Genomic DNA, 22,757 nt, shown 5'->3' on the forward strand with positions numbered 1-22,757 from the left:
ATAGCCTGGCTCTAAGCACCAGCTTTTATCAAGATATACCAGAGTTATAAGTTATAATATCAGAAATGCTGACATTATCTGTGATGTTAATTCCACAGCTTGAAGTCCTTAAATGAGCTAGCTAGGTCCTGGAGTGACATCAGTCTTTTACATCTACATGAATTACTATGTAACTCAATATTTCCCCTTCCACACATGTTGCTATACAGTATCAGTCTGTAGAGAAAACACTATTCATCTCTTGTTGACAAAAAAACCCCAAATTCAAATTTAAATCTGAATGATCTTCAGCATAATAGTTTATTTCACAAAAGTAAAAAAAAAATAGCACAAAAATCAAATTAACCATAAATAAATGTGTTTAGACATTATTATAGCTATAATATTCTTGCCAGCTGAGGTAATGACTCTATGATTTTAAACAATGCTATACTTGTTTGTTTAAAATGTCAATTTTCCTAAACACTTATTATTGTTCCCATTTGGATAACATTGTCGTAAAGTTGTCTTCAAAGAACATATTCACAGTTGTTGCTGCAATCATAATTTTTACCCCTAATATTTATTTAGTTAAATTACTATTTTTTTGTCAAATGTAATTAGTTTTTATACTGGATACCTTCTGAAAGTGAAGGTCACATTTCTTTTCGTAATGAGACAGAGGCTGAACATTATGTGAACCACAGTATTATTTTAATCTCTCACTTCAGAGTGGATTAGTTGACATTCTAAGAGCCTTTTCTCAAAGAAAGGCTCTAAGAATGCTGCAATAAATGTTTTCTTTCTCCTTTATAGTTGAAACACTTATAACTATGTCCAAAATAATCAGAAAAGATGAGCGATTTTCACTGTGTACATAAAAACATAGTTTTGCCATAATAATGAACATCTTCTCATATGTGTTCAAAGCACATCCAGATAAACTTTCACCTTTCACTTTAGGACAGTGACTTATTAATTATACATAGCTCAGTTCAATAATAGATCTGGGCTGAGAAGGATGTAAAATGGACAATAATTAGCCAAAGCGTCTGTGAAGAGAAATGCAAAAGATAACTGTGATTTTTTTTAAATTTTTTTTGTCACAGCAATTTAGAAATTATGAAAAGCATCAAGAGTTAGGAAAGGAGTTGAAAAATAAGAATGGAGAGAAAGTCTTGAGGAGCAGAACGACACATGATGAAGGAAACCCTTAAGGATAAATGAAGGAGGGTTTATACGTATGTGACCTCATCAATCGTGGCGAGCAAAAAAGGTTCTCACGCCGGTTATTTTTCACAGTTGACTTTTATGTCAAAAGAGATTTCTATAGGAATGCCAGCTATTGCTCCATTTCATATATTTTTGCTGAGTGAGGGACTGGTAAAATCCCAATTTAACTTATGTCCAGCAGCATTAATCTTTTAGAAGTCTGAACATAAGCTGGGTATACATTTGGACAAGACTGTAAAACACACGTCCTACTGGTACTTTATACTGATTTCAAACAACTAATGCCTTCTCAGATTTCTTGTTTGTCTTTTTTATGTCTATTCAAGCTCCCCTGTTAAAAATACACTACGATTTATCAAGTACAGTCTTCTAAGACAGACGTTTTAAACTGTAGAAAGACAAATGCTTGTTTTTTTAGGCGGTTAAAGTAATAATGTTGGATGTGTGCAGCTTGAGAACATTTTAATAATGTGCTGTCAAAACCTTCTACAAACAAATGATGTACATATTGCATTCCAGCCAGTTAAATAAATTTTTTTCCATCTTTTTTTTTCATTTGAATACAGCTGCATTTCATGACTTAAGCTCTCAATGAACCGTCTTGACTTTTTGTTGACATAATGAAAGATTAGAAGATGAAACAAAAATGTTTAGTTTTCTGCCATCAAACCGGCAGTAGGTCATAAAAAAGCCTTAAGGCCGACATCTTTTGTTTGATGATTTGAGTTGCTATGTAAACACCTTCCCACCAGTAAGTACAGTTTCTGGAGAGAAAATGTGACATTATGGCATTATAGTATTATAGATACACCTGCATTATTTTTATATGCAGGGTTCATTTAGGTGTTTTCAAGGTTTCTCTTGTTTAGAGAATTACCAAAATTATTTCCATTTTCTAATTGCCAGAGAAATTAGTGCGGGCATTTTGTAGAGATTTTTTTTTATATAACTTTCTTTCTATATTGTGTTTGAGCATTTCATTTGATGATTTGTTTGGATTGTTTCAGTGGAAAGAATATTACTTTATTCCTAAAGACACAATGACTCATTGATCTGTTTAATTGAAGTAAAGGTTTTTTTTTTTTAGATTAGTGTTTTGTTCTCGTATCAGTTTGATGTAGAGGGTGTGTGTGAGAGACACATTTCAAAATAAAGTTTTTTTTAACAGTGAATTGAAACTTTTTTTTAAAAATTTATTTATTTTATTGTTTTTATGTCCAAAATATAGAAACATTTGAAAACGAAGTGCTTGTATTTTACTGTGGGAAACGTTTCTGGACCCTGTTATTGAGTGCAGAATATTTGAGGCTCAGCTCCTCCTCAGAGCTGCACTTTCCAAGCTTCTGCTTCACAGAGCAGCTCTCCCCTGCGACTGCCCCGCTCAGCTCCTTCAGACTAGCCAGCAGCAATTAGCAAACACCTGTTGGAACTGAGCATCAGCTAATCTCAGTGTTTGAGCTACTTTTCACTGCAATGCTGGTAAAACTACTGCTAGAAGTTTAATACAGGAGCGATGTGATGACTTCCTAAATGAGCAATGTTTGAAGGAGCAGGAGTTGTTAAAGAGGCAGAGACACAATTTCAAAGCATTAAATTACAAAATCAAATTTCTTTTCACTCATGTTTCATATAAATATATAACAACTGAAGGTAATGTAGTTACTTGATTGTGCTATAAAAAGGCACTATGTACCTGGAAAACACATAATACTGTGTCTTTAAAGAATCATTTCTTTGACAACAGTTAATTAATAGAGTTTTAACAGCCTGATCTCTAAAAACACCACTCTTTTGTTCGCTTCTTACATCTGCCTTTGTCATGATTGATAATTGCTCACCCAGAAAAGGGGATGAATTATTAATTGCACACAGTAACATTATCTTAAAGGAAGCTTTGGGCATGTTCTCCGGTGGTGGCACAGCAGCACATAATACCCCCTGTTATCTCCTCTCCTTCATGCTTATCACGATCCCGATCTAAACCCTCGCTGATCTGATAACTACTGCATCCAACTTGATTTACTTTTTTGAATTTTTTTTTCCCCAGACATCTATGAAGACTGCCGTGACTGTGTTTGCATATAGCTTTGAGATTTCATCTTTGACAGTAAAGTCAGTACAACAATGCCCACTCCCTATAGCCATTTGCCATATTTGCTCTTTTGTATTATTATGTAAACTTGGTTTCCGTTGTTCTAACTACACGCCGTTTCACTGTACAGCTTTTGGGTTCTGCCTGGATAAAGCTCTGGGGCTTTTCTATAATGACCCATTGCTCAGGCTTAGGAATAAATGGCATAGCAAATAGATGAGATACACTCAGGGAAATGCCAGTAATGATCTTGTTTTTCAGGGAGTTAAAGGATTATCTAATGGTATTACTGAAAACATCTGTGTAAGCATCATCCACTGCTCACAGCCTCGCTGTTGTCTCATTTTGCTGGCAGATGTTCAACGGCTGCAGGTTGACAGTCACTTTTTTTTTAATTCAAATCTTTTTTTGTGGATTAGCAAACCAATGATTCCTATGTGGAAAAAAATGACAAGGTAAAGAAGAAGAAGAAGAAGAAGAAGTTAAATTGGAGGAAATGGTAAAAACCTTTAGACAACAAAAGAAGGGATATGAGATAATTTAATCCTTTTGCTCATTGCCCCCTGCTTAGAGGATGGCAGTTGGGATATAGTCTTTGTTACATGTGTATAAAGCAGATTATTGCTATCACATTTGGTGATATTACAAACACGATGTGATTGCCCGTTTTTAGTTGTTTAATTTTTTTTCTTCTCTCTTTTGTCGTTATCCCTGTGTGCGTATCTGCTATATCCAAGCTCTTCCGTGCGTCATAGGTAATGCTCCTCTTTTTCTCCTGTTTAGTTTTCAAGGTGCATATCCTCTTGTTTTCCCACCGTACATAACATCATTTATTCCAGCGGACTTTCATTTCGCCGATTTAATCTTTTTTTTTTTTTTTATCCCCCCACTTACCTAAACTGAATTCATTTGGAGAAATAATGATGGTTCATCTGTGCAGAGAGATGCTACCTTTGGGAAAGGCCGTCTCTCTCTGTACCAATCTGCTTTCCCCTCCATCCAAAGCCCACTCAGAGCCATACAATAGGGTTGTTGGTGGGTGTATGCGGGAAGTGGAGGTGGGTGGGGTGGGGGTCGCTGATATCTGAAATGTAATGAAATAAAAGATGAGCTTTTGCCAGATGTGAGGGGAAAAAATCACACACGTTTTGTGCAGAAGGGAGGTAGTGGGGGGTCGGGGGTTGGGAGTGGGGCTGCTTCATCATGCACTGCTGAGTGTTGGTGGACACGTGGCTTGATGGGATGGAAATTGTATGTGCTCATTTGCGCAGTTTACGCTCTGTGGCTGAACAAGAGCAGCGATGAAGCACCTGTACCCTCCCAACCCCCTTCTGCTAACCTGCTTGTCTGTTTGTTGCCTGTGAAGCCAGTCTGCCACTTCTGTTATTGGATTTTATGCAGAAGTGTTCCTGACAACAGTCAGAAATTTTCTATTATTTAGTGCAGCCTTCCTCTGACCAATGCATTTAATGAAAATAAGCATTTCCCTTGCCTCTGTTGATATATTTAGCTGTGTTTTGTATGTTACTTTTATGAAAAAAACAAAAAAAAAAGACAGATTTTATTTTTACATCATTGTTAGAACTGTCATAGCAGTATGACAGAGATGATCTGTGAAAATATCAATCTCTTCCCTGAGCCACTATTGGTGTCTGAGGAAATGTACCGCTCCCAATGGAGAAGCAACCAATCAGAGCCAGAAGGCGGGTCTTAGCACTGTCAGTCACACTTATGTACGTGCAGCTAAATGTTCTAGTGGCGGAAAAACAACTCATTGTTCCAGGAAAACCGTTTATCCACTGTCATCAGTGGCCATGCTAGCTAGCTTTTGCATTCATGACAGGCTGTGCTAGCTGCAGCATACTAGACAGCTTTAAGGGTGGGGTGAGTAGCACCACACACAGGAATGATTGACAGTGCTAAGGTTAGCTCTGTTTGATTCTAGTTAGCACTGTGAGAAGGCTGAAGAGCTCAATTTATTTCACAGATTATTTTTCTTATACCATTTTGTCACAACATAGTGACCATGTCAACAAATATTCTTTAATAAAAGTTACATACCAAAGTTTTAATGATAAAATGGCACCAGTCACATTTATCGACACACCTGGTAAAGATATTTAAAGATCCTTTAATTGATCTTTTATTTAAGTAGCAATACATCTAGGGAACATTCAAACAATTAAACCCAATTTCAAACATTTTTTAACTCATGTTTGATATGTACAGCATTTTTACAGTTACTGAAGATAACAGTTTCTTGATTGTGCTATAAAAAGACTCTATATGTCTGGAACACATAATACCGCCCCTTTAAGAAGCCCCTACTGTTTCTGACATTCCCTATTCAGATCGTCATCACAACAGTTTCACTATGAAACATTGTTGAGGGGTAGACTTTATGATGAGTTTTTTATTAGTTTTATGATAAGTTTTTAAGCGACATGTGTTTAATTGTTGCTGCCACTAGTCTGAAGGGACAGACTGAAGGAGGAGCAGGGGAGGGGTGCTCTGTGTTAAATTCTTGAACAATATATAATTTTTTTTCCACAGTTAGCTCAGTAATTAAACCTTCAGCTAGGGGCATGACCAAGCAATCAAAAAGAATGACTTATGTCTTTTACTCCTTAACCCCCTATTTGAAGGAAATATGATGAGATATGAACAGATTCTTTTGCAAAGCTATAAAAAAAGCTCTTCTAAAATCCATTTAAAATTCGTAACTCAGCTTGATGGTGTTTCAGAGTCCAGGGCATATTATGCATGTCATATGTATATTACATTACTTTTTATAGGATGAAATATTACTTCATTAACAAGGGTGATGTGATGTGGGAATGCAGTCACAATTCAAGAATGATAAGGGGAAAGCTACAGAAGTGATGTATATGAATGGATTGTTTTCAGTGGTTGCACCCTCTCACCTTAATGTCTTCATATTTGTCTTCATAAACTCCAATTAGTTGGGCCGCATAATACATATTGAGCATCTCCTGCAATTTGGTTGCTTGAAGGAAACATTAAATAGACTAATCTCCACTCCATAATGTATGTCCCACAGTGCCCTGTTCTATAGGGCCGTCTTGCTTATTCTCGTTGGCTCTTGTTGCAGCAGTTTACTTGGATATTTTTATTTTCAATTATGAGTAAAACTGAGTTTGCGATCAGAGTTGGTTGTTTTTCAGGTTTGATTTAGCAAATCAAAACTGAAGGGAACTATTGAAGAATGTTGGTGTGGAAATTTCCAAAAATGGTTAGAGATTTATGACATGATATCAGTCATTTGATACAAGAAATTGAGGTGAGAGAACTGTTAGGATTTTTTCCTTTATTTCACACCAAACTAACTTATATTTTCCTACTTTTCTCTTCTAAAGCTTTTACAGTGATTTAATAAAAAAAAAACAAAAAAAAAAAACACTTACCGTTTAAGTTTAAAGGGAGAGCTATAGGTAGCTTAACACAACTTAATTGTGAGCTAGTAAAATTACCATTGGGTGATCATTGCCAATAGATAATACGTCTGATAGAATATGGAAAGGCTTGGCTGTCCAACCTGTCACGGGCCAGCTAAACTAGCTTCCTCTTTGGTTACCTAGCAACAACCAGTTGAATAACTTGCGTAGCAGCAGCTTCAGGTTTCGCCACCATGCCTCATAGCTGCTGTGTGAAGTGAAAGCTGTGAATAAAATGGGAAAGGTCATGTGACAAGTTGGGTAGATATGTAAAATATAAAATAAAAAACCCTATCAATAATTATTGATATCGACTGATCAGGATATATTTTTCAGCCATATTGTGCAGCATTATTGTTGTGGACTTAATATATTGAGCAATAATATTGTCTTTTTTTCCCCGTTTATGTTTTTGTTTATTTCCTTTTTGTTCTGTGCCCAATAAGACACAGATCCTCCTAGTAAACTTGGTCTAGAGCTGCCACTGCTTTTCACATGTGACCCTGCTGAATATTTCTGTCAGAATGATTTTAGGCAAAGTGCTTTGTGTAAAATACTGAACACTGCTGTAAAATTTGTCCACCAGTGGTTGTTGTAGAGGAATTTCACCCACTTGGTATTCAGAATATATCAGAATTCTAATTAAAATTAGCTTTTAATTAAATGAAAAATACATCCTCAATGCTTCATATTTATTTTGGTCTCTCTGTTTGCAAACTTGCATACAGAAATAGCCATCTTCAGATGAAGATGGAATTCTCTTTTTGTTATACTTGGATCCTGAGAAGTATAACTTCACTCTATGACAAGCTGACACTGTAGGCGTCCATTTCACATTAAAATGGAATCAACTAAGCAATTTGAGAGATGAAGTCAAAAGTGAGAGACAACCAACCTCGTTCTTCCCTATTCCACCAACACCTTTGACTTAAATAAAATTGTATTTTCAATCCTGGTATTTAGTTTTATGGTTTAAATGAACACACTACCTCTCTGAGATAAAACCATTATTATTATTGGTTTTATTTTGTCGCTTTCCTCAAGTCTTGTGTTATAAATCCTATAAAACCCTTCCCCTTACCTTTTTTCCTTCCTCAATTTACCGCCTGGCAGCTTTTCACATGCTTAACTCTGCGAGCTATGATGATGAAAAGAGAGTATTTGATTCCAATGTTTCAGGAAGTTTTCAAGAAACCGCAAATACCAGTGAGTTTTGGCTAAGCATCTCACCACTGATAATCAAACTGTTTTTAAGCTTTCTCTCCGCTGTACTCCAACTATCATAACTTTGGAGAAGCCTTATAAAAAAAAAAAATTGTGCTGTGTTTACTAACAGAAACTTAAAAGAAAACTCGATGAGATCTCTCTTAGAAAAGAGGAAAACCTCTTTGAAGAAGAGACGGTTAAACGAGAATGGCAGTGTTGATCTTACAGAAACTTGCAACACAACTTGTATCAGTGCAGGAGGAAAAAACGGGGACAAATTAGATTGACTGTCATGTATTTGGTTTGTCAGATCCTCTGCATTCAGAGACGGTCTTCACACTCGGCTAGGGCAATGAGGGAGCATTAAGCAAGGTGTCTGAAGGGTTGTAAAAGGTATTAAAAGGTAGTAAATGAAATTATCCAAAATTAAGGTCATTAAAAAGTAATAAACACCAACTGATGAGGGATGAATTTTCTTTTAGCAACGACCCAACTAATTTTATGTTGGAGTAGGTTTTGAGCTATGTCAATGTTGTCACGATGTCAGCCGGTGTGCGTTCGCTCCTCAGTTGCCATATTTGCTCTGAATAGTAAATAATCATCAGCTCATTTAGTGAAACGTGAGGATGATGAGCAGTGAAGGTGAATGGCGTGAGTGTGTTTTTTGTTTAAGCTAGACCTAATAAGAAACATTTTTTTTCAGTTGTTAACAGTAACTTCTTTATGGTTTTTATGGTTTTGAGGAGCTTTGATCTTATGTCTTTTTCAGTGCTATTTTTTATATTCACATTATCACTAATCTATTACTTTTTAATCAGTTCAGTTCGCTAAGCCATGTTAGTATCACTTATAGTTACTACTTATACTTTTTATAATAATTGTGTTGTAGTTTCCTTGTTTTGGATTTATAGTATTTAATTTTGTACTAATAGACAAAATTTGTCTATTAATAGCCATCTACAGAAATGTTAATTATTGGGCATTGTCCCTACCAAATAAATCCTATGTTCATAAGGCAATTGATTATAGTTTGTCACGGAAAGTATTTTGAGTATTTTTAAAGTCCCCTTTGGAGTATTTTAAAGAAAGCGTTGTAAATTAGCATTTCTGCTCCAAACATTACGGTTTTTTCTTTAAGAGGATCCTTTGTGTTATTCTGTCTTTTCCATTTGATCTGTTCTTAGTGAGCATCGCGTAGTGCAGTCGTTATGGCCCTTGAAGAGGTATTTGACTGGCTTTTCCAACAAACTAATCTGACATGCACCCAGCTCACACGGTGTGTTGAAAGGGTTTGTTTGTTGGACATTGATCTTCTTTCTTGATTCCATAAGCGTCCCACAGTTGAAAACCAAAATCTTTCTTCCATTTTCCATCTCTGTTGTTGTTCACCAGGGGTGGGCTCAATCACCTCTGCTTTTTATTCTCTGCATGAATACAGCGAGAGCAGACGTCCAAGCAGCATCACACTCATGGATGGTGTTAGAGTAACACCATGGCTATAACTCCTAATGTCAAACTCGACAGCAGGATAAAAAATAGACAGAGAACAGCTATAAAAGAAATAATAATAATAAAAACAAGATCTGAAAGAGGGTGCCAGGGCAGAAACCAGTTTACCCAGCAGTAACTTAGTTTTGGTTTTGACGATGATAGGACATTCCAACTTCTTCTATTGTCTTCGTATAAACTTAAGAACTTTATTAAAGGCAAGATCTTTAGGCTGGACAGCAAATAGTTGTCTTGTTTATGCATTCATCTCCTGATTTTATTGGATCTTTGCACCTGTCCTTAGATACTTTAGTCCTCTTGCCTCTTTCTCTTCAACTCCCCAACACCGTGTAGACAGGTAAAGATGGGCAGTGTTTAGTCTTTCTACAAACTATAAACTCTGCAATGTGGAAATCTCACTTCATCCGTCACTATGTTATTCTGAAACGATACTACGTCTAGAAATAAAAGGTTTGAGTAAATGATAAATCAATGTGACCAATAAATGCAATAAATGCAATTGACTCTTAGTAGAAAACATGAAATGATGAAAATTTTTCCAACACTATGTTGCCATTGTGCTTCTCACCAAATAAACTCTTTAATCTGTCTCTGCTATCACTGTTACTGGTGTTTAAAAAAAAAACTATTATAAACAAACAATGGTTAGCCCGGTGGGGGCGCAAGTAAAGCCTGGTGGCCCGCCAGGCTTATAATGCACCGAGGAAACCCCTGAGAAAGTGGAGATCAGCCGGCAAGAGAGAAGAACTGGCACCTCTGGGGAACATTTGCTAACCCCCTCATATCACTTGCAACATCTCATATCACAAATTACTCCAATGTTAAATAAACAAACTATTCAGGCAGATGGAGGAAGCCTGTTTTCTTAATTCAGTCTAGGTATTTCCATCAAAAGAAAAGTGCCTTTAGTGACAGAACGTCTTTGTGCGTGCTAATGGGATGCTTCAGAGGCAGATTTGCTTTTTTTCTTTCTTTTTTTTTTTCTTTTATTTTCTTTGTCTGCTGCAGTATCTCTGAGCTGTAAGACATTATTACCAAACAACTTTCTCTTTTATGGTGACATCTGAAGGAATTCCTGTCAAAATCAGAAAAAAGAATATCATCTCTGGAGGACAGAGCGGAAACATTAGCTCACTTTGATGTTTTCTCTAGAACTGGAATGCAGTTAAATGAAATGCTATTTATGAAAAATATAGCAGCTTAACCTGTTGATACAAAAGTGATACAATCAGCTTTCGTAAATACACAGCCTGTGTTTGTGTGGGCACGTGTAAACATATTTTACAGCCCGGTTGTTGACATGTAGTTCTGTTTGTGACAGCCAGATACCAGTACAGTTTTTTTATTATTATTATTATTATTGAAAAGATTTTAATCGGAGGATAATTTCTCACACGTTTCAAATTGTATGCTAAAGAGCTAATTAACAAGGGCTGTTTCGGACTTCACAAGCTTCTCTGACATCTTAATTAGATCTTAATGACATTTCCGCTGGAAAGGCTGAGCAGAGTACAACTGTGCAAATATACGACGTGATAGGAGAACGCAACCGGCACAACAGATAAGTGCAAACTAAAATGTCGAGATTGGGCTCTTTAGGAGTTGAACTATATGCAGATTAGTAGTGATATAGGACAGCCTTCTTTATATGTGCCAACCTGTTCCATTGTATGTTCTATTTTAAAATGGAGCTATGGAAATCTGGATTTTATTAACAGCCTCCTTTACCATATCAGCCATCTTGCCGCTTTTCCTTTCTCCCAGTGAGATATGGGAGTATGCATCGCCCAGTAATTACTGTGCCTACGTCCCAGTAGAATCGCACCTCTCATATCGGCCTCTTACTCAGATCCTTAGCATTTATTACCATAAAATGTCACCCTGGAAATAACTAGATATGCTTTGCAGTGCCAGTGGAGGTAGTGTGATAATGATGTTTTTGGCAGATAGATGGCTGATTAGATACAATGATCTTCTGTAGTGCTGTGTTTTGCATTGTAGATGGCTTTTCATGGTCTGCAGTGGATTGCATTCCCCATCCCCCCACCCCCCGGTGGGCATGCGGTGTATTTTTAGCTGTAGGGTGGATACCCATTTATTCATTTCTAAACAAAGTCAGCAGACTCTGTTGAACGAAAAACAGCAACCACAATGAATTGAAAAACTTCTATGAACGTCCACAGACCTCTGGACCTACCCGTTACTACAATGAGATGTTACACGCAAAATCCCTCCCTCCAACTTCCTGCTGGAGGGCAATAAACTGCTTACCAACTATGACTAGCATTGGTTAGCTGTCAAATTGTTATATTACGCTAATTCTTAAATGTAGACATGATATATAAAAGAAAAAAGGACACAATATTTTGCTACTAATTGTCAGACTGACAACTAAATAAGAAGGTCCAAGGGTTTCAGTGCCAAATTTTAATCAAAAAGAAAAATAGCAAGAGGAAGGGTAGTAGGTCAGTTATGCTAGCTTGACTTTGACAATCTTAACATGTAGTTGTGCTGTGGAATTCGGTGTGTTTCAGTTCAGAAAAAAAAAACGGGGGGATGCACACACCAACTCTGAAAGATCATCAGTAGAGCAGGTGTCTAAATTAACTAATCAATCGATCACTGCTGTGTTCAGAATATTGCTTATTAATAATCGCAAAATAAATATGCCTTATAAAAAAGCCTGAAAACATAACAATGTAATGGACTGAATGTTCTGTTCTTTGTGTGGGAAATGTTTGCGTGTTTTCTGGTGTTGAATCCTGATACACTGTTGGAGCTGCTGTTTGCTAGTTGCTATGGCAATAGGTCTGAGTGTAGCATAAGGCCGACACAGAGAGCGATTAAAAAAAATAAAAAAAAAAGAATACGAGTGGTTTTGAGTTGCTCTAAAATGTCTTCTTTTTCTGCGTTATTTCTCCCTTTGCCGTAGAGCATGGCACTAAATCAATAATACCGACATCTCCAAAATTTGCGAAATTCCTAGATGTAAACAATAGCATGCAAACCATCAACATGTGCCAGCTGTTGGCTCACAGTACAATCACGCGGATGCAAACAAAGTCTGAATCTTAACATCAGAGAGGGTAATTGATTCAAACCATCAAAGGCAAATATTTATTTGCCAGACAAATTGCTGGTTCTGATTTTTGCTGGGCTCAGCTGGCCTGCGCCACTCTTCACTTGAGATCGACCATTAGAGTAGACCGGACTGGGAAATGGTAGGAGAGGGAGAAAAACAAACAACTTGTATAGGAAAGGGGCCGATTGCTGGGGGTGGGTAGGAGGAACCCAGCGAAAGAGAGCCCCACCTGGAGTTTTTATCACAGAAAACAAAGGTGGAAAGGCTTAATAGAAACTCTGTCTGAGGTCCTTCACAGAGGCCAGAACCGGGGAATAAACTGAGTGGATGGAGGTTGAAAGCTTGTGCAGCAGGAGACGCATTACGAAGATTCTGTTGGCTGGAACAGATGCTGTTCTGTATGCAGCCGTGTCTGTTTATCACTTCCTAAGCCTTCTGTCTCTTCTCTGTTCTCCCCGCTTTCTGTCTAGCCTGAATCTGTCAAACTTAAACCACAAGTACCTGGCATGAACCACCTTTTTTTGCAACTACCCCCTCTCCTGCAGCTCTGTCCTCTCTTTCAAATGGTTCGTTTACTTGTTCTTTGTTCCACTCGAATTTTATTCATTTTACTTAGCCTTAATGACTTTACTTACATTAATTTGCCCATAAAGGGCTATAAAAGTAAATGCTTGTTTTCTCAGTAATGCATCCTGTTGTTCTTTCAAAGAATTTTGGGCCCATAGATGCATGTTTAATTTGTTAGTTATCCTCACAAGAAGCTTATTTTTTCTCTCCTCTATTACTTTAAACTGGAACATTAGGTCCACATGATTTGTGTTACACTTTCATAACCTACTTGTGCTTGGGAGGATTTACCCTGAATGGCTTATTTTCTTCAAGCAAACTGTAGTTGAAGCAGTTTTTTTTTCTTGTTTCCAGGCAGATTAGCAAAGAATCCAGGCCATAGATGGGATTAAAAAGCATATAAACTTGAATAACTTTAAAGGGATAGTTCAAATTTAAGTGAGGTTCTATAAAGTAATTTGTTATTAGAGATCAACTGATTGTGCTGATATCCAAAACCTGTTTTTTGTAATGCTTCTGTGTGCTCATAATCATCATTCATGATTTAGATTTATGAATCAATAATAAAAGTCAATCTAGGTCATTGTTTTTTCTTTAACTGGTAGCAGAGGCTACAACGCTTTGCATACTTAAAAGTATGTTGGCTTTAAAACTAGCCATATCATTGTAATTTAGCTATTAGCATGGTTAGCACAGCTACCATGACAAATACCTTGCATTAAGTCTTGTTCTCTCTCACTCTCTAGCAGCCTAAATATACCATGTACATGTCTCTTACTTTGCCCCACTGATGGTGAAACGAAGCAAACTTTGAGTTTTTTTACTCACAATAGCATGTTTTTCATTAACAAGTGTTCAACAAGGTAGGGCTAAAAACAATGGCTATCACTGACGTCACATGACTACTGTTGCCTGTAGTCATGTAACGTCGCATTTCAGTCAGTTTACAGAAAAGTGAAGAAATCTCTAGATCAATGGAAAGCCAGCAGCTAGCCAGACACACCTCCTATTTGACTTGATTTTGGCAATTTAAAATAGCTGAAAATATTAAATCTTATTCTAGCAGCTACTAGTGTGCTACACTACTAAATGCCATTTTTCAAATTACAGATACCTGCTTGTAGTGTGTTGTGTGGCAGGCCTGCTGTTCTCAGCCCTGCATTAGCTGCATTTGGCTGGCAGACTCAGTGAAGCTGCATCTCATCAATTTGCACCACCCAGTGTCGGGTCATCAACAGCAAGTTTTGGAGAACCTGTAATTATAAGGTACCTTCTGCAGATTTCTGAGTAAAGCCAGGATCAAGGTTAATTCCTTTGGCCGGTTTATACAATACAACACAGTCGCTTCCAGGTAGCGCTCTTTTTGTCCTCTCCAATGTAGCAGTGCTACATAAAGTGGACAGGTGTTGTCTCAGACCTTTGTTTTAAACTTCCATGACATCACAAAGTTTATTTCCTGAAACTCCTCCTCTTCCCACTGAAGTGGATTTTGGGATAAATAGTCCTTATACTTTCCTCCTGTAGTAAGTCCTTCATGGCTGGAGTCTAACACTGAAAACACCCTCATATAGTTCCACTTAATAAATCCAAAAAACGTTAAAAAAACATCCTAACTCTACCTTTGTTTCTTTTCACTTACCTAACTTAGTAACCTCAACTGATGAGTAACCTTCATATATCAGTGCTGTTATGCTACGTTTTGGCCATTATTGGCTGGTCATGAAGCCACAAAGCAGCTCTGTCTGTAAACCTCTCGTTTTGAGTCAGCCATTGATCAGCAAAATCGTCAGACTCGATGAGTTGTGGTTTAGCCTGCTGCTCCAACAAAGGAATTGACGTACCTCAGCTTTTCCATAATCACACAGTGCCTCGCATGGCATGCGCATCGATCCCCATAGAATGAATCAAGGCGAGGCACACATGGTCTGTGACTGCGCTGATTATTGCTTCTGTGTTTCACAGATTCACGGAGGCGGACACCATCATAATGGGGGACGTGACGTACGGTGCCTGCTGCGTGGACGACTTCACTGCCCGTGCCCTGGGAGCAGATTTCATGGTTCACTATGGTCACAGCTGTCTGAGTATGGTTCTTTATCTCCCTTGTACATGTTTGTCTGGTTCTTTATTGCTCTGAATGCCTAAAGAAAAAAAGAAAAAAACACCAAGGTTACCCACCTACAGTCAGTGAGCTACCTGGAAAAAAACATGTAGCCCACATGGACATAAAAAAAATGACAGAGATTGACAGGAGTTATTGATGAAAGGAAAATGTAGATAATTAGAACCATGTAAACCTTGCAAATGTAATTACAGCGCTTAGAATTTTCGGCAATTTGTCGAGTTGCAACAACTTATTTCAATGTGTTTTGTCAGGATTTTATTTTGAAGACCAACAACTTGTAGTAGACAACTGAAGACCCAGCGGGTCTTTGCAGCATCACATTCACATCAGTTGAAAACACACCAGCGCTGTCCTTTGGAAACCTCAAGCATTTCCGCAGGACCTTCACGCGTCTCACCTCACTGTCTGTCTGTCTTTTACACGTGGGAAGAAATGTTAAATCAATAATTTTGATACATATCTGCCAGAACAAGCTCACCTCGGCAAAATACCAGAAATGACCAACAGAATCTTAATGTGACTGAAAACAAAGGAAATGTTTTTTCCTCCCCTGTTTTTGTTAGTTTGGCCGTTATTCATCAATTGTAGCGAAATGATGGTTAGTGCTGATATTTTTATTTCTAGGGAGTGGGGGACAGTCGCACATCAATGAATCTGCTTAAAAGCAACAAAGTTGAAGTTTTTAAAGTCAGTTTCAGGGTTAAGTTAGACGAGAAGAAATTGCCAGAACATTTTTGTTTATGGCCATCTTTCTGTCTGTGATCTTAGCCTTCATCTCTCAGCCATGAGACATCATTTGCACTGTTTCCTAAGATTTCAACCACCTGTGAAAGATGAAAGACTCGGGCCTCAGAGTGACTCAGAGCTACTGTCTCCTCTGTGTTCCTTTCATTTTCTCTGCAGTGTTTTTTTCCTTTTAAATATATAATTTATCCCATCCTCTTAAGTACCATTGTCAGAGAGTACCTTAGAACTAGGCATCCAAAATCAATGTGACTTGATTAAAACAAATCAGATATTCTACAGTTCATCTGAGCAATATATTTAGATGCTTTTTCCCATCGGTTTAAAACAAATGTGTCCATGTGTTAAAACAGCTCAGATGTAACTGTACACCTTAACCTCCTTTAGAGTAGGGATGGATCTATAAATATGCAGATCGCTCCACACCTCTCCCCTCAGCATTCACTTGCAGTTAAATCAGATCTGCTCAGGTTTAACTCTTGGTTATCTCTTTCACTGACAGACATGATGCAGACTCACTGTGATAGTGCAGTTATCTATTTATTTTTGTTGAGATTAAAGTTTGTACAGTCTTGCACAACAACAACAAAAAAGACATTGGAAAAAGAGTATCACCATCAAAAACACAAAATGTTACCAAGTATGTATGTCTAGTTTCTAGTGCAAATTACTCGGTGCACTTGAAATAAGACAAAACTAACTTTCAACTATAATTTCAGCAAGGTATAAGAGCTTGTTTTAAGTCAGTAATTCCTTAGTATAGATTAAAAAGTATTTGTTCTATTGGCAGATTATTTCACTTAAAACAAAGCATTTTTTTCTCACGTTATAAGTGAAATAATCTGCCTGTAAAAGTAGTACTTTTTTAATCAATATTAAGGAGTTACTAATTTCTCTTGCTGGAAAGTTACTTGTAAGTTAGGTTTTTTATTATTTCAAGTGTAAACAATATTTTGACTACTATGTATCAAAAATACTTGGTACGATTTTGTGATTTTGCAGTGCAATGCCAAAGATGTTTTGACTTTGCTAATATTAAGCTTTTTCTCACTCACCAGCTTTAGTAGATGCAAAAAGAATATTGATTAAGTGGTATTGTGTATCTAGTATTGTATATCTAGTTCTATACCTACTGTCTTGCTACCTGAGCAGATGGTTACAAAAGAAATCTTATTTTACACTTGTTACTTTGTAGAAAGTTATTTTTTTCTGCCCAATAAACATTTGACAAACAATTTTTTAGATGTAAATTCTGTTTTAGATTCTGTTTTAAAATCTATTTGGTAAATTGTTTTAGATAACTTCATTTAGTTAAAACTTTAATATGACGTCAACTATCTTTACTTTGTGTCATAATTGCTCATGTCCATTAAGATCAAACACTTGTTAGAAGATTGCCTATATGCTCACTTTTAACAAATGAATCTTGTATCTGTTTGTTGATGAACCCATGTTCCATTATCAACATTTACTTTTTAATAAATTTGCCCACATAGCTGTTTACATGTTTGTTTGTTTTTATGCTGTTGTTTAATAAGGAGCTGTGCTAATAGGCCTTATTGCTATAACACATGAGAATAAAACCCAGTGATTGTGCAGTGAGTCCTGTCTGTCTCATTGACTGTTTCTCTAATTGCGGCACCTAAGTGCACTCAGACCGCCGTGGTAATGTGAACACAGATCGATGTCGCTTTGCTCTGCCCTTTTACTGTTTGGCAGTACCGATAAACAAGCAACGGACAGATGGTAGTCTCAGCTCAGAGGTTTACTCGTCGTGCGCAACACTTTTAGTCTTAGTTTTACCTCCTTGGGCCCTGTAGCCAAATCAAGCTGCTTCTAATACCCATCAATATCCATACCTTATACTTCCTGGATCAAATGTGGAGTCGCTAATTCTTTCTCTATCCAGTTAATTTTACAACCCCACCTCTCTCACACTCTGGATCATTTTTACTTTTTCCACTTCTGCCTTGTGCGGCAAACTATTTGAACTTCCTTTAGCAGTCTATGAAATCTCCCTCTCTCTGAATTAATTTGGTCTTCTTCAGCATATTTCTGTTGGGATTTCCTCATTTATTCACTCTTGTTTCATTCCTGTCTGCTTTCAGTCTCCTGTGAAGAAAAAGGTTTGGATGTCTGTGTGCTTTCTGAATTCACGTATCTTTCTTTGCTCATGAGTTGTTTAATGTGGGACATTAAGGAACCTCCTGCAATCTTGAAATTTTCACCTTAATGGACCATTTATTCAATTAAAACAAGATGTCCTCTTGCTCCCGATGAGCATATTACGTGAAATAAAATGATGAATAATAGTTTTTGTCAAAACAATTGGTAATTCTTTTGTTTTATGCGTCCCTCACTCCTTTTTTGCCCTTCCTGTCCTGGACTCTTGCCATCTTCACTCAGCAACAACTTCTTCTTCTTCTGCACGTCTCTAGCAACGCCTTCTAAGCCCAAGTGCGTGGTAAATGGCCTATGAAATTAATAGCATTAATAGCAATCACATGTGTCCCTCTACTTCCCTAAATAATTGAGGTCTTTGCATCAGTTCCTGCATGAGTTGGCAACTTGATGGGAATGATTTTCAATTATACCCCGCAGACGCCAGCTGTGAGCTATAAATGCGCCTTCATAGATCCTGTGTAGCTCGACGTCTGAACATGTTAAAGGCTTTAATGTTTCGGGCGCCATCAGCTGTGTATATGTTGCCGATTCATCTGACAGAAGAGTGAATTATTCATCTGTCTCCTCTTTCCTTTTTTTGTTTGTTTGTCTCCACCTCCCTGCAGTCCCCATAGACTCCACCGCGGGGATCAAGATGCTGTATGTGTTTGTGGATATCCAGATGGACAATGCACACTTCCTGGACACAGTGAAGTTCAACTTCCATCCTGGACAATCCCTGGCACTTGTCAGCACCATTCAGTTTGTTGCAGCATTGCAGGTAATCGACCAAGGCTATTGTTCTCATTTTTAGCTGCAGTGCTTTGCAGATGTGTTCATTCTTTGTCATATTCTGTCATGTCAGAACCAGAAAATTGATTGTGCTTTATTGCGAGTTTATGCAACAACATAAACCGCACAGAAGGTATTAAACACTTAGACGCTTAAGAGAGGGAATATATATATATACACACACACACACACACACATTTTTTTTATAAAAGTCTGAATAAAAGTATCCAACTGCCACTTACTCTGATACACTTTAATAAAATCCAGTGCAATTACCTTCATAAGTCACTTACTTAATAAATAGTGTTTTACATGTAGTGTAAAACTAAGACTGCACATCAGCTTGAACCCACCATCCGCATTGCGAAACACGGAGGTGGCAGCACCATGGAACTATGATTTGCATGGACAAAATAAAAGCAAATGAAAAGCAGGGAAGTTCCCAGAGATGATGGGAAGATAGATTGAGTTACACATGTAGAAATATACTGTATGTGAGGCTGATTAATTCTGATTAACTGATTGTTGAAATAATTATCAACACATTAAGTAACCAATTAGGCTGTTTGCTGAAAGAACAACATATTCAGAGCACTAATTAAGCAAAAACTTAAAAAACCAAAAACAAACAACAAAACATACATTTTGCATTTAAGACAAATATCCAGAACTCCTCTAACGACATAATTTTGGCTTCACTTGGTTCAAATTCTGAAAATAAATATTCTATTAAATTTGTCACAAAAAATGAACAGAAGACAAATTATCAAGTGCATAAGTTTATACAAGATCCACTAGAGTACAAGTTGAAATTATTCAGAAATTGTCAAATGTGATTGAATCTTGTTCATGTTAATGATATGATTCAGTGAAACTTTGTTCAACTGCTTTTCAATGAACTCGTGGAAACAATCGACTTTAGCTCAGAAGTCTTCTGGCTCTTTCTGAACCTCGATGTCCTTCTCTAATCAAGGTGAGCAGGAACAGCTGCTCTCCGTCAGCGAAGTGTGTAACGCAGCGCAGCGGAGTGGAGACGCATGCAGTGTAAATCCGCAATGATAGAGAGGAACTTGGGTTGTATGAAATAATTTATTTGTCTGCAAAATCATTTATATTCATCTCCTTGACAACTACGAGTGCATGGAGACATAACTGGACCATTCAAAAGCCTTAACAGGTGTCTAGCAGTCGCTAAGAATAGCACCATCAGATAGACGTAGCTATTTCTAATCTGACAAGTGAGATCATCAGAACACCAGCAACACTTTCTAAAGTTTATGTATCCAACTGTTGACTCGTACCTCCAGCTGTGGTCGTCTAGCTTCCAGCCTGTGATTAGCTTTCCTCTTGTCTGCAGATGGTAATATTTACTCCATGGTTCATGTATGTCAGTATGAATTATTATTTAACACATCAGTCAAAAAATACCATGAAGGGGAAAAAAAAAACATACCCAAGTTGCACCTGATTAAAAGTTGCAGGACCAGGGGTGCTGTGGTGGTATAGGGGTAAAGCACGACCCACGTAATAAGGCCTTAGTCCTCGTGGCGGTGGCCACAGGTTCGATTCCCGGCCTAGTGACGTTTGCCGCATGTCTTCCCCCTTCTTTCATTAATTACCCTGTTTCCTGTCGAACTACTTTCAAATAAAGGCCACTAGAGCCAACAAAACCTTTAAAAAATAATAATAAAAAGTCGCAGGACCAGCCAAACTTCGGAAGTTACTATATAAGAGATACATTATTTGAGCAAACTTGCAACAGGCAGCAAAAGGTGTCAGATTGGGCATGAGGTACAACTTCCCACTAGGTAATGAGATGAAAAACAAAACAAATCCTGAGCTTAAATCAATTTTTTTTTCAAGAGTTCACAACCTGAATCCAAAAGAGAATCTTCAGTTATTTTGCAAAGAAGAATGAAGGGAGTTGAATTGAAATGCAGTCCATTCACTATGTTGCTATGTTATTTTCCTTCCAGTTCACAATATTACACTACTTTCTACTGGACTGTCAAATAATATCCATGTAAGGTAAACTGAAATTAATCTGAATACTTTTCAAGACATGATACAGTCATGGTATCAGGAAAACATCCAGGGTGACTTCCACAATTTATATTTTTCGTCCTCTCATGAGTTACAGTTTTGACTTCTGTATTTATCCTTCTCTGATTTTTATTTTGTTTTTTTGGTTTTTTGGTGCCGCAGAAATATACAGACAAACATTCATCTCAACCCTTGCACAATATATGTATGTTTTTTTTTGTTGTTTTTTTTGTGGTGCCTGGTTTTCATGAACCCTCCTCTGAGCTCAGTTCAAGTGTGGGTTTGTCAAATCTGGCAGCAGTTATTTTTGCTTTGAAAGGCGCAATGACCTCGGAAAGCCTCTCAGTTCAGCATCATGCTCAGGACTGCTCTTTACATAAGCAGTGGCAGCAGTTATAGTATTAAGCTTTAACATCCCTCTCTCTGGCTTGCTGCCTCGCTGTTCTATAATGTGCTCTGCTGCTTTCATTTTCTGAGTTCTTCACCACTGCTGTGGGCTTTTGCTAATGTAAAATGCACTATTTTTATATCGCTCTACACTCCTGAGTGATTCTAAATTGCATGTTTTGTTATTTTGCTGCGGCTTTCGTGCATCATTGTAGTTTTTTCTTATGCACGGATGCCTATATGGTTTGTTCTTCAGTAGATTTTATTAGATCTAAAGACAGTTTCTATGATGAATTTTCAGGAAAGACTAATGAAGTGATTCAATCTATTTCATTTCATTTTAGATATAATGGAGATTATAATACAATATCTCTAACTTTTCCATTAATTTATGCTTTCTTTTCAGCCAAAAGGTAGAAAGCAATTAGTTGTAAATTCAGCTTAATTGAAGCCATGTTTTTTTAAATGAATGGTAAATACTCCTAAAAGGGGACGTATTATGCAAAATTCACATTTTGCACATTTTTGTACATCCATTTGGGTTTTACTGCTTCTAAAAACATTCCAAGCGCTTAAAAAAAACAACAACAACAAAAAACACTCCCAATAAGTTAATGTTTTTTGGTGTCTGTTTCAAAAACCTCCTGAATGCTGAGGCCCCGTTTACACGACAACGATTTCAGGGGAAAACGGAAGAGTTTTGTTGCGTTTGTAGTGCGCATTTACACGAAACCACCGAATGTTTTCTCTGACAACGGCACAGATTGAAAACGGGTTCCAGAGTGCGATGTTTCTGAAATGTACCGTTTTCCGTTGTAGTGTAAACCGAGAAAACGGATCTTTTCTTCCAGAGAATCCCCAGCTCATGCATAGTATGACGCAAAACATAGCTGTTTCCTACAATCCACAGAAGAAGAAGAAACTACTCACAATACTGGTGTTACCGTTTCCCCATCAGATACGGTTCCCTCAGCGTCTCTTCACCGCTCCGCACCGCCCAGGTGGCAAAATACATGGCTGCTTGTTCAGCCTCTTATCTAGAGAACTACGGACCAGCCCCGGCTCCAGACGAGTTTAACGGGGGGGCATCGACTTATTTTGGGGGGGGCAAAATGAGTCTACGTAGCTGAACATAGACAACAACATCAATAGCATACAGGCTGCTTGTTAACAAGCTTAACGTGCTGTATTGATATTAGCTAGTCGTCTTTTAGCTATCATTACCTGCATCCAACAGCTTTACTCAACTCAGTCGGTTAGTTTGGGGAAAAAACTGTGCAAAGTTATTTACGTTTTGCTGGTTTGCTGCCATGATTTGCAGCAGCAGGTCTACTTTGCTGCCTCACAGGTGTAAACCCAGCGCGAGCGTCTCGGCGTTAA

General features: G+C 37.6%; 1 protein-coding gene and 1 long non-coding RNA gene across 4 annotated transcripts in view; one reads left to right on the forward strand and one right to left on the reverse strand.

Annotated features, from left to right (window-relative positions):
- Nucleotides 1-22,757, forward strand: part of dph1 (diphthamide biosynthesis 1) — a 115,945-nt gene that overhangs the window by 27,081 nt on the left and 66,107 nt on the right. For all 3 annotated transcript variants that reach the window (XR_476424.2, XM_007554349.2, XM_016672643.1), the window contains exons 4-5: nucleotides 15,086-15,207; nucleotides 18,782-18,936. Coding sequence is in view for 2 of the 3 variants with exons in the window: in XM_007554349.2 (XP_007554411.1) it covers nucleotides 15,086-15,207; nucleotides 18,782-18,936 (277 nt within the window). In the remaining variant the exon portion in view is untranslated. The remainder of the gene's footprint in view (nucleotides 1-15,085; nucleotides 15,208-18,781; nucleotides 18,937-22,757) is intronic.
- On the reverse strand, nucleotides 4,787-22,454 carry LOC107836499 (uncharacterized). The gene is made up of 3 exons (XR_001662410.1): nucleotides 22,372-22,454; nucleotides 14,759-14,762; nucleotides 4,787-4,798 (listed from the first exon to the last, which is right to left on the reverse strand). It is a non-coding gene; the product is annotated as an uncharacterized LOC107836499 (long non-coding RNA).

This window comes from Poecilia formosa, unplaced genomic scaffold (assembly GCF_000485575.1).
Source record: "Poecilia formosa unplaced genomic scaffold, Poecilia_formosa-5.1.2 Scaffold63, whole genome shotgun sequence".
Lineage (NCBI taxonomy): Eukaryota > Metazoa > Chordata > Actinopteri > Cyprinodontiformes > Poeciliidae > Poecilia > Poecilia formosa.